The sequence below is a fragment of the Panthera leo genome, chromosome A2, assembly GCF_018350215.1.
Source record: "Panthera leo isolate Ple1 chromosome A2, P.leo_Ple1_pat1.1, whole genome shotgun sequence".
NCBI classification, from domain to species: Eukaryota; Metazoa; Chordata; class Mammalia; order Carnivora; family Felidae; genus Panthera; species Panthera leo.
In genome coordinates, this window is record NC_056680.1 from 21,059,520 (window position 1) to 21,075,574 (window position 16,055).

The 16,055-nt window shown below is 39.7% G+C and overlaps 2 protein-coding genes and 3 non-coding genes across 23 annotated transcripts in view; 4 read left to right on the forward strand and 1 right to left on the reverse strand.

Annotated features, from left to right (window-relative positions):
• The window catches only part of PBRM1 (polybromo 1), a 117,077-nt gene extending 106,717 nt beyond the window's left edge, over positions 1-10,360 (reverse strand). For 7 of the 16 annotated variants that reach the window (XM_042929617.1, XM_042929614.1, XM_042929613.1 and 4 more), the window contains exons 1-4: positions 10,213-10,235; positions 7,342-7,467; positions 5,552-5,704; positions 3,313-3,410 (exon numbers count right to left, since the gene is read on the reverse strand). In XM_042929617.1, the coding sequence (XP_042785551.1) occupies positions 3,313-3,410; positions 5,552-5,704; positions 7,342-7,389 (299 nt within the window). In that variant the 5' untranslated portion in view covers positions 7,390-7,467; positions 10,213-10,235. The other 9 variants (XM_042929621.1, XM_042929620.1, XM_042929616.1 and 6 more) reach the window with 5 other exon arrangements.
• The window catches only part of GNL3 (G protein nucleolar 3), a 113,782-nt gene that overhangs the window by 91,602 nt on the left and 6,125 nt on the right, over positions 1-16,055 (forward strand). For 2 of the 4 annotated variants that reach the window (XM_042929627.1, XM_042929626.1), the window contains exons 1-11: positions 10,462-10,575; positions 11,205-11,263; positions 11,613-11,750; positions 11,867-11,980; positions 12,207-12,290; positions 13,278-13,410; positions 14,153-14,265; positions 14,499-14,622; positions 15,040-15,127; positions 15,577-15,751; positions 15,884-16,026. In XM_042929627.1, coding sequence (XP_042785561.1) covers positions 10,563-10,575; positions 11,205-11,263; positions 11,613-11,750; positions 11,867-11,980; positions 12,207-12,290; positions 13,278-13,410; positions 14,153-14,265; positions 14,499-14,622; positions 15,040-15,127; positions 15,577-15,751; positions 15,884-16,026 — 1,184 coding nt within the window. In that variant the 5' untranslated portion in view covers positions 10,462-10,562. Of the gene's footprint in view, positions 1-10,461; positions 10,576-11,204; positions 11,264-11,612; positions 11,751-11,866; positions 11,981-12,206; positions 12,291-13,277; positions 13,411-14,152; positions 14,266-14,498; positions 14,623-15,039; positions 15,128-15,576; positions 15,752-15,883; positions 16,027-16,055 lie in introns of those variants that run through there. The other 2 variants (XM_042929629.1, XM_042929628.1) reach the window with 1 other exon arrangement.
• Positions 13,450-13,526, forward strand: LOC122214696. Its single transcript, XR_006200070.1, has one exon. It is a non-coding gene; the product is annotated as a small nucleolar RNA SNORD19 (small nucleolar RNA).
• On the forward strand, positions 14,312-14,393 carry LOC122214705. The gene has a single exon (XR_006200080.1). It is a non-coding gene; the product is annotated as a small nucleolar RNA SNORD19B (small nucleolar RNA).
• On the forward strand, positions 15,440-15,518 carry LOC122214697. Its single transcript, XR_006200071.1, has one exon. It is a non-coding gene; the product is annotated as a small nucleolar RNA SNORD69 (small nucleolar RNA).

The window sequence follows — 16,055 nt, forward strand, 5'->3', positions numbered from 1 at the left end:
CCCTTATCCAGATGAACTAAGAAAAAGAGAAGACTTAAAAAAAAATCAGAAATGCCATTAAAACCAATGCCACAGAAATAAAAAGGATTATAAAAGAATACTATGAATAACTGTATGCCAATAAACTGGATAACTTAGAAGAAAGGGATAAATTCCTAGGAACATAAAACCTATCAAGACTGGATATGAAGAAACAGAAAATCTGAATAGACCTATGACTATTATGAAAATTGAACCAGTAACCAAAAATCTTCCGGCAAAACCACTGGGTATTTACCCAAAAAATACAAAAACGGTAATTCAATGGGATACATACACTTCTACGTTTACTGCAGCATTATTTTATAACAGCCAAATATGGAAGTAACCCAAGAGTCCACTGATAGATGAATGGATAAAGAAGACATGGTATATATGTACAATGGAATATTATTCAGCCATAAGAAAGAAATCTTGCCTGTCGTAACAACGCGGATAGAGCAGGAGACTATAATGCTAAGTCAAATTAAGTTAGAGAAAGACAAATACCATATGATTTCATTCATATGTGGAATTCAAGAGGTAAAACAAGCAAAGGAAAAAAAAGAGGCAAACCAAGAAAGAGACTCTTAACAAACTGAAGAACTGAAGGTTACCAGAATGGAGGTGTGTGGCTGGGGGTGGGCATACTAGGTGATGGGGATTAAAGAGTACACTTATCGTGATGAACACTGAGTAATGTACAGAACTGTTTAACCACTATATCGCACACCTGAAACTAATATTACACTGTATACTAACTATACTGGAATTTAAAATTTTAATTAAAAAAAAAAAAAAAAAAACAACTCCCAGAAAAGTCCTGGACCTAATGGCTTTATTGGTGAATTCTACCAAACATTTAAAGAACATTAATCCTTCTCAAACTTTTCCCAAAAAATTGGAGGAAAAATTCACTTATTTTGTGAGGCCAGCAATACCCTCATACCAAAGCCAAAAGACACTATAAGGAAAGTATAGACCAATGTCCCTTATGAACACTGATAAAAATTCCTCAACAAAATACTAGCAAAATGAAGTCAGCAGCATATTAAAAGGATAATACACCATAAACAAGTGGGATTTATTCCTGGAATTCAAGGATGATTCAACCTATGAAAATTGTTAAAAGTAACTCGTCACAGTAACAAATGAAGGAAAATAACCTCATGATCATCTCAATTGATGCAAAAAAAGAATCTGACAAAATTCATGATAAAAACTCTCAACAAATTAGGTATAGATGGAAAGTACCTCAACATAATAAAGACCATATATGAAAAGCACACAACTGCCATCATACTCAAAATCATGAAAGACTGAAAGCTTTTCCTCTAAGTTGAGGAAAAAAAACAAGGATGTTTGCTCTCACCACTTCTTTTCAGCACATTACTGGAAGTCCAAACCAAAACAATTAGGCAACAAAAAGAAAAGCTCTCCTAATTGAAGAGGAAGAAGTAAAATTATCTCTGTTCACAGGTAACATGATCTCACATGCAAAAAACTTAAAGATTAAAAAAAAAAAAAAGTAGAATGAGTGAATTTGCAGTTTCATTATACAAAATTACCACATGCAAAAATCCATTGCATTTCTATACACTAAGACTGAACAATCCAAAAAGGAAATTAGGAAAACAATTCAACTTTAATACCATCAAAACAAAAAACAAAACAAAAAAACTTATGAATAAACCTAACCAACAAGTTGAAAAACTTGTACACTGAAAACTACACATTTCTGTAAGAAATTAAAGACATAAATAAATGGAAAGATATCCCATGTTCATGGATTAGTAAACTTAAGTACTGTTAAAATACCAATACTACCCAAAGCTATCTACAAATTCAACGCAATGCCTATCAAAATTCCCACAGCATTTTTTACAGAAACAGAAAAATCCATCCTGAAATTCACATGGTATCTCAAAGAGCCCCAAATAGCCAAAACTATCCTGAAAAGGAAGAACAAAGTTGGAAGACTGTATTAGGGTTTTTCAGAGAAACAAAACCAACAGGAGATACACACACACACATGTATGTTATAGGAATTGGCTCATGAGATTATAGAGGCCAAGAAGCCCAGGATCTGCCATCTGCCAGTCAGAGAACCAGAAAAGTCAGTGGTATGTATAATTCAGTATGAGTCTGAAGGCCCAAGAACCAGGAGCTCTGAGATCTAAAGGCAGGAGGAAATGGATGTCTCAGCTCAGAGAGCACTAATTCATCCTTCCTTCCCCCTTTTGTTCTATTCAAGGCCTCAGGGCATTGGATGATACCCAACTGCGCAGGTTAAGGCCATCTTCTTTACTCAGTCTACTTATTCAGATGCTAACCTCTTCCAGAGACATCCCTATAGACGCACTCAGAAATGCTTCCCCAGCTATGTGGCCATGCCTTAGACCAGCCAAGCTGACACATAGAATTAACCATCACAATGACTCACACTTTTGATTTCAAAACTTACTACAAAACTACAAGTGTAGCAAGGATATGGAGAAATTGGAACCTTTGTACATCGTTAGTGGGAATGTAAAATGGTACAGTGATGTGGAAAACAGTATGGTAGTTGCTCAAAAAATTAAAAATAGAATTACTATAAGATCCAGAGATGCCACTTCCGGGAATATATCCAAAAGAACTGAAAGCAGCATCAGAGGTATTTACACACCCATGTTCACTGCAGCATTATTCCCAATAGCCAAGAGGTGAAAGCAACCCAAGTGTTTATCAATGGATAAATGGACAAACAAAAGACAGTATATCCATACAATGGAGTATTATTCTGCCTTTAAAAAGAAGAAAATCCTATCACATGCTACAACATGGATGACCATTAAAAACATTATACTAAGTTAAAGAAGCCAGTCACAAAAGACAAATATTGTATGATTCCACTTACATAAAATCCCTAACATAGTTAAATTTAGAAAAACAAAGTGTAATGGTGGCTGTCAGGGGCTGGGGGCAGGAGGAGAGGCATTGGGAGTTCTCTAATGGGTACAGAGTTTGAATTTTGCATTATGAAAAAGTTTTGTAGATCTGTTGTACACCCATGTGAATAAAAAACACTCAATGAACTGCTGCTGTCCACTTAAAAATGTAAAATGCATAAATTTTACGTTGTGTATTTTACAATAAATTTTTTTTTAAATATGCTTCACTGCATCTTGACAACTAAAACTAAAATGGGGACTCCAGTTATCATTTAAGCCATTCCTTCTAAAAAAACTCAACTACCAAACACCATAAACATGGACCCAGGACCAAATCCCTCCCATTCACCTTCCAACTCACCTTCGCTTTGGTGCCCTAATGAAGAGCTCACAGAGTAGCCTGCCCTGCTCATCCTTATAGTCTCGAATGGTGTTGTAGAGTTCATGGCACACAGCAATCTACACATATGAAAAGATGAAAAAAATCACCAGAAATGTGAAAACAGAGCCAGTGTAGGCATAAGGACTATCCTTAATAAAAAGAGACCCCTAAAAGGCAAGCAGAGAAAATGGACAAATCCCCAAGTTCCCACATAGGATCCCAGGTCTGAAATGTGCTGACATGACAGTATCTCCTTATTTAAAATAATTTAACTTTGGCGCCTGGGTGGTTCAGTCAGCTGAGCATCCAACTTCAGCTCAGGTCATGATCTTACAGTTTGTAAGTTCAAGCCCCACATCAGGCTCACTGCTATCATCCCAGAACCTGCTTCAGATCCTCTATCCCTGTCTCTCTGCCCTTCTCCCCCCTCTCAAAAATTTAAAAAAAAACATTAAAAAATTTTTTAATAATTTAACTTCATGGGGTGCCTGGGTGGCTCAGTCGGTTGAGCGTCCAACTCCTGATGTTGGCTCAGGTCATGATCCCACAGTGGTGGGACTGAGCCCCGTATTGGGCTCCACACTGAGCATGGAACCTGCTTGGGATTCTCTCTCTCACTCTCTCAAAATAAATAAACATTTTTAAAAATAAAATAAAATAACTTATTAAACATTTTGGTATCTTTCATCAGATTTATGCTATTGGTGATTATTCTTTTAAGCTAAATCAGTTTATATCACTTTCTTGCTTAAAATCATCCAAAAGAGGGGCTTCTTACTAATCAGAGAATAAAATCTAAATTTGTAATAATGACCACAGAGTAGGTAAGGTAACTACATACTGTGGCTGGGCAGACTCTGCCAGTCTCCTTCTCCCTCTTGACTATTGTTCTGTAATCACAACACAACAAACCCATTCCTGACCTAGTTCTTCTGCATTGGGTCCCTCCTCCCTGGAACACCCTTCCCCAGTATTCTGTGGGGCCAGTGCCTTCCAATCGCAAAGAAATGCCTCAAGGTTTGGACCCAAGAAGCCCAAATCAGCCAAACTCTTCTTCTTAACACTTAATATTAGTTGGGAGTACTTTATTATCTATTTGTTCATCTGTTTACATTCTGCTTCTGCTGCACTAGAATCTAAGCTCCATGTGAAAACTGGCTTGTCCTACACATGGCTATATCCCAACCATCAGAATAGTGAGTGCCTAGCACATGACAAGCACAAAGTTATTTGAATGAACGTATAATGCAAATACCAACATTTTAAAATTTTTTGTCAAAAGGTACAAACTTCTGGTTATTATAAATAAGTACTAGGAATATAAAGTACAACATGGTAACTATAGTTAATACTCCTATACTGTATATTTTAAAGTTGCCACAAGAGTAGATCCTAAGAGTTCTCATCACAAGGAAAAAAAACATTTTTTTTGGTCATCTATATGATACGATAGACGTTAAACTAATTGTGGCAATCACTTCACAAAATATATGTCAAATCATTATAGTGTACACCCTGAACTTATATGGTGCTGTCAATTACATCTCAATAAAATTACAAAACAAATTTGTACATATTTCTATTTCATTGTCTGCCATTCTCTGGCCTGTTGAATTGCTAACCCATTTGGTTATTTTTAATTAGAATTAAGGTAAGTGCTTCAGCAGATTACACTCTTAGAAAAACATGTTTTCATCAAAACAGGAATCACTTTATGCAAATTTCCCATTCTAAATGTATTCAGAGAAATTACTTTTCTTGAGAGCTCTTGAATACTAATTTTTTAAGTGCATTATTGAATTATACCTGACATACAATATCATATGTACAACAATGATTCAATAAACCTACACATTATTCACTGCTCATTACAGTAAGTGTAGTTACTATCTGTCACCACATAATGTTATTACAACACTGCTGACTGTATTCTCTGTGCTGTGCTTTTCATCTCTGTGACTTTTTTTATTCTGTAACTGGAAGTTTATACCTCTTAATCCCCTTAAATAGGATAACCTATTTTACCCACCCACACCCACCCACCATTATTTCTTAACACTGAATTACACTATTACTGTTAAGATTGTTAGCTACATTAGGAAAGAGATTAGGAATATCTAGCCAGAGGAGAAAGAAGTGGTGAGGCCTGGATCTTAACTGCTTATCCTTAAAGGAAGAGCAGGAAAAGCAGGCAGAAGCTGCGGTGCCAGTTACTCACAGGATCTACAGTCGGAAGATTGGAAAGTCTCCTCCTTTTCCTGCTTGGGCCTGGTGTGGATACAGAATGGTGCCCGTCATCAAAGTCCCCGCTGACACTACTAGAAGGGGAGGTAGCTCGTCTTCTCTTGGAACCCATGGAATCCAACTTCTTCTATAAGAAATAATCAGCCATGTTCTTATACTTAAATTTAGACACTGCCACCAAGCCCTCAGCTAGCCACCTGCTACCAAGATTCGGGTTCACTTAGGAGGATATTTTAACTCTTGTAAAGAAACTTAACTGTCAAGTTTTTTCAGGGGAAATTCTGGACCTTGTTGGCTTTAGCCCCTTCACTTACCAGAATGCTACACTTTCAATTCAGATAGGACAAATTCAACAAAAGTAGATCCATTTATGTATCACCAATTTTGAATGACCCAATCACGTCTGGTTCCAAATTTACTCCTCACTGGATTTTAAAAACCTGCATGTAGTGCAGTGCAAGCCCCTAAGGCAGCCAGACAGGTCATGGGGACAGAAACCCCAAGGCAATCACCTCTGGAGTCAGCAGCTTCATCTGTTTTCCCCAGTGTGTCTTACAATTATGATCATTTTCCAGGTGGGCCATGATATGGAAAAAACAGAAATCAGTGCTTGAGGAAAATGAGCAGTGGCAGTGTAGAGGGCAGAGGACAATGAATCTTCTAGCATTTTAGATGAACTCTAAGAATAATGCACTGAAAATGAATTTTCTCCACTCATTAAAGAAGGCCACAACACATATTCCTGGAAAACACTTAATGTGACTTACCACACCTATGTCAAAGAAGTAAAACTGCTTTGAAACTTTTCTGTCAATCAGACTGATCTCCTTTTCAGTCAGTCATATGAGGTATTCTATGCTCATGAATCTTGAAATCATAGCTTTAAGTTTCAACAGATAATTTGGAACAGTACCTCAGAAGTGAACTTTTAGGTCCTACTTGGCCTTTCAGAAGCACATAAATATTTGCTCTTGGGTTTAGGTAGGCTGTCTAGTAACTAATATTAACACGACTTTACTAATGTATACATTTGATGGTAACACAAAAAATGCAACCGTTAAAATGATCTGCTACAGCTACAGGGAAAAGGTATATGCCTGAGAAGGTTCTATAATGCTTGTACAATTTAACAATAGTATGAAATAGTATACTATGATTTCAAAGATCTTTCTCTAAAGCTAAAAGAAAAACCTGATCCCAGTTTCACTCATCAACGTTCAACTTCAGTAAACTAAGACACAATCAGCTGAAAGAATGGGTTGCCAGTAGGTATGGAGAAAAAATTGGGCATCTTCAGGGAACAGAAAGGAGGGGCAAAACCAACCAAAAAAAAAAAAAAATTCTGATTACCAACTAAGAAGCAAGAGGAGTCCCCTATGTCTTCCTCTGAAATACCGTCCACATGGTATTTAAAAACAGCCTACCATGACGATATTCCCTCCTCTAGGCTTTGGTTTGTTATGAGGTATATTAGTTTGCAATTGGCTACAAGTGGCTAAAAGGTTCAACGGGCTTATGCCAAGGACAGCCAGGTTTTGTTGATTTTCTTTTATTTATAATAGGCTGATCAACTGGCCTTAATTCATTAAGATGAAGAAACTAAGGACCAAACCTAATTAAACAAGCTATGACAAGGACACAAGTGAATTTGATGAAAACAAGGAGGGACTCTTTATGGAAAGGATAACAAAATTCAAGAAAAGTGGAAGGCAAAAGGCAGGGAAGGACAGAAAAGAGAAAAGGTGTAGATGATCAGTAATTTACCAGCTTTACCAGAGCACAACCAGCGCCTCGAAAAGCCAGTCTCCTCATTATGTCTGAAGGCCAAGTGAAGCCAGTGGGAGAAGGCAGGGCTTTAGAAGTGCTGATTCAGTGTTAATATATTCAAAACTGAAAGAGAAGAACAAAGCAGAGAAAGGGGAAATAAAAAAAAAAAAAAGGTCAGAAGGAATAAAAATGAGTACGAATAGATAGAAAACATTAAAGTAGAACTGCTAAAGAAAGATAAGAGAACTGGAAAACATAGGCATATCAGTTCTCTTGAGCCAAACTGCTGCAAAGGCTCAGGCACTAACAGTACCTGACATTTCTTTCCATCTTAAAACCAAATGCTTTTCATATACTTAAAGAAGGCTCACTGAGATTCCACTTTACTCACATGGAATGACTGTCAATTCCAGGAATGAAGCATGCCTGCCCAAATGCCCCCTAGTCAATAAGAGCAGAGTTCAATCACAGAGCTGGAATGGAGAGTGAACACATGTGGAAGGCTCACATGTGACCCCAAGTGTTGGCAAGCTGGAACAAACCAAGAATGGCCCATGTGAGCAGAGTCTGGAAAACTCCTCCCCCCCTAAAAAAAAAAAAAAATTCAGAGAAAGACATTTCTTTCCAAAAGTTCTATCAGCATTGGAAAGACACCACACACAATTTTAGAAAGATTAAAAACAAAACCTTCAATCATTTTGGCAGGTCATAATTATCTTCATAAATAATCCAGTGAAAAGCAAATGACCAAAAAAAAGTAAATCATTGGTGTGTATACCAGTTTAGGCCACACAATATCCAAAACTCCTTAAAGATGCAACTTAAGGGTAATTTTCAATTATTTTCTTATTCAACGGACACATTTTTAAACGTAGTTTGGAAGTTGGCAAGAGAGGCAATGTGACTTGGCAGGTGGGAGAGGTAACAGGACTTGAACTGAGAAGACCACAATGTGAGTTTCAAGTCCGCCACCTTAAATTATCTGTTTGATGTTGCTTGAGTCACAACCTCTCAGATCTGGTTCTTCACTTCTAAAATGAGAGCAGTCAGGTGTACATATCTCCTTTAGATTATTGGGACTGTGAAACGTACATGAAATCACTTTGAAACTTCAAAGCACAACAAAGAAGTTTCAACTGTAGGATTACATGCTCCCTGGGAACAGGAAGAACATTTTATTCATCTTTGTAGCACTGGCTTATAAAATAGTATTTGGCATAGCGTGAAAGATCAATTCATCTTTTTAATAAATGTGTTAAAAGTATACATAAGTGGGACATTTAGAAAAGTTTGTGCAATTTAAAAAGATTGTGAGCATCCCTTCAGCAATTCTTTTCCCATAAAGAGGAAAGACATCATGAAGCTCGGTTAGAAATTTTAAAATGGCACTGATTACAGTCACATGTCCAAAAGTCTGGCAACCAATAAATTACAGTGGACACTAAAGAATAACTTTATAATGTGCAACTGGGAAAATATTTACTCATTATAACCATATGGTGTATTCTGACAGTTTATAAACTTTTAGTACTCTCCTTTATTTCTCATGATACTCAGTATCGTAATGCATGATTAAAATAAGAATCTTGGAGAACAGGATTCAAAGGGGGAAAAAAAAACCTTACAATCCTTTCTAGAAAAAACCATCCTTAACACTGGCATTCAGTTTTCTGTATTTATTCTATGCTTTATTTACCTTTTTTAACAAAAGTGTTAAACCATATGTATTATTTTGCAACTTGTGTTTTAACTTGGGATTCTTCCGAGTCAACAATCTTCCACGTAATGTTTGATGGCTTGATAATAGCCTATCATATACACATATACCACAATTTACTAATCTTGGGGTTTGGGATAGAATATTAATATTTGAGGTATTTTGTAGACCCCCAAATCAAACAATCAAGGCCCTTCCATTTATCCACACACATATTTGTTACTGTTTTAATTGGAAGTATTTCTTCAAAAGATACTTTCTAATCTTCCTTTGAATCTTAAAATACTACAATAAGTTAGCAAGTAATAAAGCAAAACCATACTACTCTTCATGGGGAAAAAAATCACCTCAAAATCATTTTTGAGGAGTCCTAGTTCTTTGGAAAATAAGTTGATAAGAATGTTTTATTCCAACATGTTTCTCTAACTATAGCAATAATTTCTGTATCTGTTTATAATACCGTGTATTTGCCATTTTTCAGTATTTCTTCTACATTTTGCCAATCTTTCTTCATTAAATCACCAAACCTGCCCTATCACAACAAAACTACCCTTCTCTTAGAGTAAAATATTTTAAGAGGTGGACAATTAAAAACCAGGAAACGTACACAGTTTTAAAAGCTTATTTTTTGTGGTGTTACATATAAATAAGATACTTAAATATCTAGCCTTTACTATAAATACAAGTCCCACTGATACAACATTCAGTCTTAACACAGTCATCTGTAAAACGGAAAAAAAAAAAATCACTAGTTGAGTTTGCGTCCGAACCGACAAGAAACAACTAAAAAAGGAGGCCCTGACCTGCGGAAGAAATGAAAGACTTTCCGGACCTGTCACTGGTACGGGGACTAAGGGAAACGTTGACAGCTTTGAAGCTGCCCGCGACGAGCGCTCGGCCAGCGGCTGGGGCGGGAAAGAAGCGGAGTTTCCGGGCCGCGGCGCGCCTTTGTCCCGGCCGGCAGGTGCGGCAAGGCGGCCGGGCCGTCCCGACGCCCGCCGCCGAGCCCCGCCCCGCGCGCCTGGCCCGACCGGCGCGTCCCCACGGCTGGGGCGGGGCCTCCGCTGCTGCTCCCGCCCGCCGGGGCCCACACAAAGGCCCGGCAGCCGGCCGAGTGGGAGCGGCCCCACCCGCCCCGGGCCCGGCCTTACCCAGCCGCTTCGCCGTCTGCAGCCCCGGCCGCGGTCGCCGACCGCCACGCCCCGCCCCGTGGCCGCCACGGCTGCTGCTATTGCTCCTCCGGCTGCGGCCGCTGCCGTCGCTCCAGCACCCGCCGCCCTCACCACCCTCACCCCTCCCGGTGCCGCCGCAAAACCAGTCCCGCGGCCGCCAAGCGAACCCGGCTCCGCACGACACTGCGTGCGCGCGCACGCGGGCGGACGGCGGCGCTGTTTACGGCGGTAGCGTCAGTGCGTGTTGCTCGCGCTTGTCCGCAGTTCACACGTGGCTGTGTCGGAGGCGCGTTGTAGCTTCTGCTGCTGCTTCCTTTCCCGCTACCAGGATGAAGCGACCGAGTGAGTGGGGTCGGGAAGCGGGTATGGAGGGGCTTCTGTCTCTTGGCCGATGCACCACCAGGGCGCTCCTCTGCGGGAATGGGAGAGCCTGCGGGTAGGCCGTCGCGCTGGTCCCTGGTAGTAGAACCAAGAGCGGGAAGGCCCCACGTTAACCGTGGGCCTGTTCTGTTGTACGAAACGAAGACAAAAGTGGAGACTAGGCAAGGAAACTGAGTCTGAACCATGTTTCGGGCCCGGCGTTTTCCCTTCCATGACCACGTTCAGTCTGGCCCTGGTGAGGTCCGAGAGCCGCCTCTGAAACCCACTGTTTGCTCCTAACTTGTAATTCATGGTGTTTGACCAGAAGTGGCTGCTGTTTGGGGTCTCATGTGCTCCTGTGCGCAACCCGTCTATATGAGAAGAGTGGGAGCAAGGAAGCTGGTGGGCTCTGCTCCGGACCTGTTGAGTCTACTTTTCTAGGATTTTAGAGTGGTGTATGTTTATTATCCGCCACATATGATACTTAAATTAAGTTTGAGAGTTACTTAACTACTTAATAGGAAAAGGGATATGATTCTAGAGCACAGTCACTAAAAACGAAACAAATTGATCATTTGTGCCTAATCCTTTTGTGACCGGTTTCTTTGTAGAGTTAAAGAAAGCAAGTAAACGCATGACCTGCCATAAGCGGTATAAAATCCAAAAAAAGGTAAGTCCAGTGCTTAGGAGAACTGTATTAAGTATAATCCTAACGTGATTTCTGCTCCACCTCTCCTCCACTAGGAGGTCTGGATTAATAGGATTTCACCTCATGAAACTGAAGTTAAATAGACTGTCCATGGGTACAAGTTCTTAGGCATCAGGAATATGGCTGTGGGAAAGTGCAGTAATTTGGTGATAAGAAAGTCTGTAAACTCTGATCAGTATGTTAACCCTTGCAGAGAATCTTCTGGTGACATTTTTTTTTGCTACAGCTTTTCTAGGTTAACAGGCATAACTAACTTTAGCCAGATTGGCTAGTAAATTTCATAAACTAATAAAAATTTTTATTATGATAGGTTCGAGAGCACCATCGAAAATTGAGGAAGGAGGCCAAAAAACAGGGTCGCAGAAAGCCTAGAAAAGACCCAGGAGTTCCAAACAGTGCTCCCTTTAAAGAGGCTCTTCTTCGGGAAGCTGAGCTAAGGAAACAGCGAGTAAGATATGTTAGCTGAAACTTTGAACAAGTGATGTGTGGGTATGTGTATTTTTTGAAAGTAAAGTAATACCAAGTTGCTTTGGCTCACCCTTTTCTCTTATGACTTGGATACAGCTTGAAGAACTAAAACAGCAGCAGAAACTCGATAGGCAGAAAGAACAGGAAAAGAAAAGGAAACTTGAAACTAACCCTGGTGTTAAGGCATCTAACTTGGAACCTGTGAACGAGGTATGATCAAGTGTCTTTGTGAATGAGAGTTCTATTGTAGAAGCAAAAGTACAGACTTAGGGCAGGGGCTGTTGTACCTCCTGGGCAGAAAAAGACCATTCTCACTCTGTTTTACCTATAGAAGTAACAATTGCAGTGCTCCTAATTAGCCATGGAAAGTGGAGAAAGACGTTACAACTGAACTGCTAATTTTGTGTCTTTTTTCCTTTGTTTTTTTATTTTGTAGGAATATGGGCAGCGTAAAGCTAAGAACAAAGCCAAGGCAGGCAAACAGAATCCAAAGAAGTTGTATTGTCAGGAACTTAAAAAGGTATTTTAGTCTAGGCTAGTGTGTAAAAATGGTAATGAGGTTGGAAAAGACTAGAGTCATTCTTTTTTCCTGTTACCAACCCTGAAAAGGTGGAAGTGGAATTCACTTGAGCTAGAAAAATTTTTCAGAAAGTTGGCTTATCCTATTTGTTTATTGTGGCTTATTCTATTTACAGCCTTTTCTGTTTAGCTAAAGGAAATATTCTTGTGTTTTAAATTTTTTGCACAGGAACAGTTTCCTATGAGCATGATTTACAAAAGTGGTACTTTGTGTTAAAGTAACATGATGATATAGCACATTTTAAAATAGAGTAAAACATGGGGTGCTTAGGTGACTCATTCAGTTAAGCATCCATGGTTGTTCCAGCTCAGGTCATGATCTCATGGTTCGTGCGATTGAGTCCCACATCCATGTTGTTAGCATGGAGCCTGCTTAGGATTTTCTCTCTCCCTCTCTCTCTGCCCCTCCCCCAACATGTGGGCACTTGCACTCTCAAAAATAAAACTTAATAGAGAAAAATACATTATAGCAAGCAGTGTGGAAAAAGTCTTTAAAATACTCTTGTTGGAAGTATTGTGTGACCTCCTAAGTGAAGGAGGTCAAGGGAGTGTCTTGGCATAGCTGCTCCCCAGAACTCCCATCCCCAATGCCCATTTTCCTAAGCTCACTCCCCTCTGTGAATAGAACATGACTGCTGCTCAGCAGTCTTGGCAGGGCCACAGGGGCCTATCAAACTACATAATTCACTATGGGAGGGTAATATGTTCAAGACAGTGGGGTATTTCCACTTTGATGAGAGACCAGAGGCTGCCAAGCAAACTTGTGTTTCACTTTCCTATGAGAAATGATATGTGAACATCCTTCATGCCAAAGTGAAGACAAAAGATCCAACTTTGAGTTGCAAAGTGGAAAACGCCAGTATACTTGTATGGAGGGTGTTGCCAGACAGAGTAAGGGATGCTCCTCTGATAGTTTCTGCCTTGACAGGTGATTGAAGCCTCAGATGTTGTGCTGGAGGTGTTGGATGCCAGAGATCCTCTTGGTTGCAGGTGTCCCCAGGTAGAAGAGGCCATTGTCCAGGGTGGACAGAAAAAGCTGGTACTTGTATTAAATAAATCAGGTGAGCAAAAGGGATGTTTTATGTTCCATATGCACTAGTGAGGTATGAGGAAAACATGTGAGCAGTCTGATTTTTACTGAGGACTGTTAAGATCCAACTCTGATCTCAGTAAAGCCAGTGTATATGGTCTTGTTGCCAAAGACAGTGCTGGGCAATGGGGTGGAGGTATTTTCTATGAGAGATCAATTGGTTTCAACTTTCTTTTTGACATTCATTACTTAGCACTTTGTCTTATTCAAGAGTGTAGGCTTCTGTACATAGCTTACTGTGCAGTATATCTCACATAGGAAGAGATGGCAGCATGACAGTATTTATGTGAAGTGCAGGTACGTACGGGTTTGAGCATCAGGGCCAGGAAAACCCAGAACAGAGACTTGGGAAGCAGAAAGTAATATTGGGATCCACAGTTACTGCTGGGGCCAGTAAACATGGCTGATATGTGAGAGTAAATTTTGGAAACATAGCCCTAGAGTTAGTAGGGTAATGATCTACAGGTTGACTTAATTCTGAAAGGGTGAGTAGTACAGAGGAGAATTGAAGAAATATAGAGGTATAGATACCAAAATCTGTTGAGATAAGGGCAGCATAGTGGGGAGCTTACCCTCTCCCCATCTTCCACTTAAATCTTTTTGAAAAAACTGAAGAGACAAACCAGAGTGAAATCCAGTTTATCAGATAGTGCATATTCCTATCAACAAAATTACCAAATTGGAGTATGTGTCTTATTCCTAATTCCTATTAGATTTGGTACCAAAGGAGAATTTGGAGAACTGGCTAAATTATTTGAAGAAGGAATTACCAACAGTGGTGTTCAGAGCCTCAACAAATCTGAAGGACAAGGGCAAGATAATCAAGGTACTCTTCACTGTTAGTGGTGGGAAGTATGGTTCTTTCAGATTTTGGATGGCTGAAATATGATGAGTGTACAAAATCTTGATTAAAAAATGAGAACTCATAAGATCCAACTCTGATTTCATCCAGAGATAATCTGAAAGATAATAGTGTGATTTTAATAGCTGGGTTCTGGAACCAGATTGCTTGGGTTTTACCTGGTGAGTTATCAGAAGTAAACTTGGAATTTTATTTAGCATTTGAAGTTAAAGAAGAGAGCTCCATTCAAAAATGAAGTCTGTGTTGGGAAAGAAGGCCTTTGGAAGCTTCTTAGAAGTTTTCAGGAGACTTACGGCAAAGCCATTCGGGTTGGAGTAATTGGTGAGTTTCAGTTCAACACATCTTACGTATTACCTCTTAAGTGCCGAGAATTTTTCCATGTTAACTGTGTGGGGTTGGTGCTTAATAAAGGGCTTGTTCAAACATTAGCTTCTTGCCCATTTCAGATGCACACAAAGAAACGTTAATTGCTGCCTATTTCAGTCTTTTGCCAGATGTGCACTGTAGGAAGTTGGCTTCTGAAAGCTCCCTAGTTTATTTGAATTAATCCTCCTACCCTTGATTTCTTGTGCAAGAAATGAAGATGCTAAGATTTGTCTTAGTGTTGAAATGAAGACACTCAGATCCAACTCTGATCTTGCTCTAAACATCAGGCAAACCTAAAATAAGGCAGTGGAAATTTGGTAATTACCAATATAATACATAATGCCTTTTGTTCTGTGGATTTCCCATTTGTAGGTTTCCCAAATGTGGGGAAAAGCAGCATCATCAATAGCTTGAAACAAGAACGGATATGTAATGTTGGTGTATCCATGGGGCTGACAAGGTAAAAGTGAGTTCTTACATAATTATAATATTTTATCATAGATGAGTCAATATTTTGTTTTCAATAGCTTAAGGAAGACCATTCTTTCTTTAGAGGTGTCAGTGAAAGGAACAGGGTTAGGTTAGTGCTAGGTTTAGGGAAGAATGGATTAGAGTGGAATAGCTCACATCTAGTTTGAAAGACAAGCAAATAGATTGAGGGGAGGGGAAATCTTTATGGCAGAGGAAACAGCATGCATTTAGGTCAACATATAGGCTATAACGTAGTGTTTCTTTTTAGAAGTAGATGGAGCACCGTTAGGGTTTCAGATAAAACACGAAGCGAATGATGATAAACTGGATCTGACAGACTGTGTGCTGAGTTTGTTCAATCCAACCCTGAGCTTCGCGTTGTCTCTCATCCTTCAGGTAAACCAGTGCTCCCATCAGTTACCATCCCTCTTGTTCTAGGTGCATGCAGGTTGTCACCTTGGACAAACAGATCACAGTCATAGACAGTCCAAGCTGCATCGTGTCTCCGCTTAACTCTGCCAGCACACTTGCTCTGAGGAGTCCAGCGAGTATTGAAATGGTGAAACCAGTAGAGGCCGCTAGCGCCATCTTGTCCCAGGCTGATGCTCGACAGGTATAAGAACCTCTTCCCTTGAGCTCCCATTTTCTCTTTCATCATAAGCATTTAAGTGGGAGATTTTTCAAGGCTTTTTACACTGTATCAGATGAATGAAATTTTCAGTTTTCCTTTTTTTTTTTCCTTAAGGTAGTACTGAAATTTACTGTCCCAGACTTTAAGAATCCTCTGGAATTTTTTACATTGCTTGCTCAGAGAAGAGGACTGCACCAAAAAGGTGGAAGCCCAAATGTAGAAGGTGCAGCCAAACTGATGTGGTCTGAGTGGACAGGGTAAGACTCCTTTCTCTTGGCATTTTGAG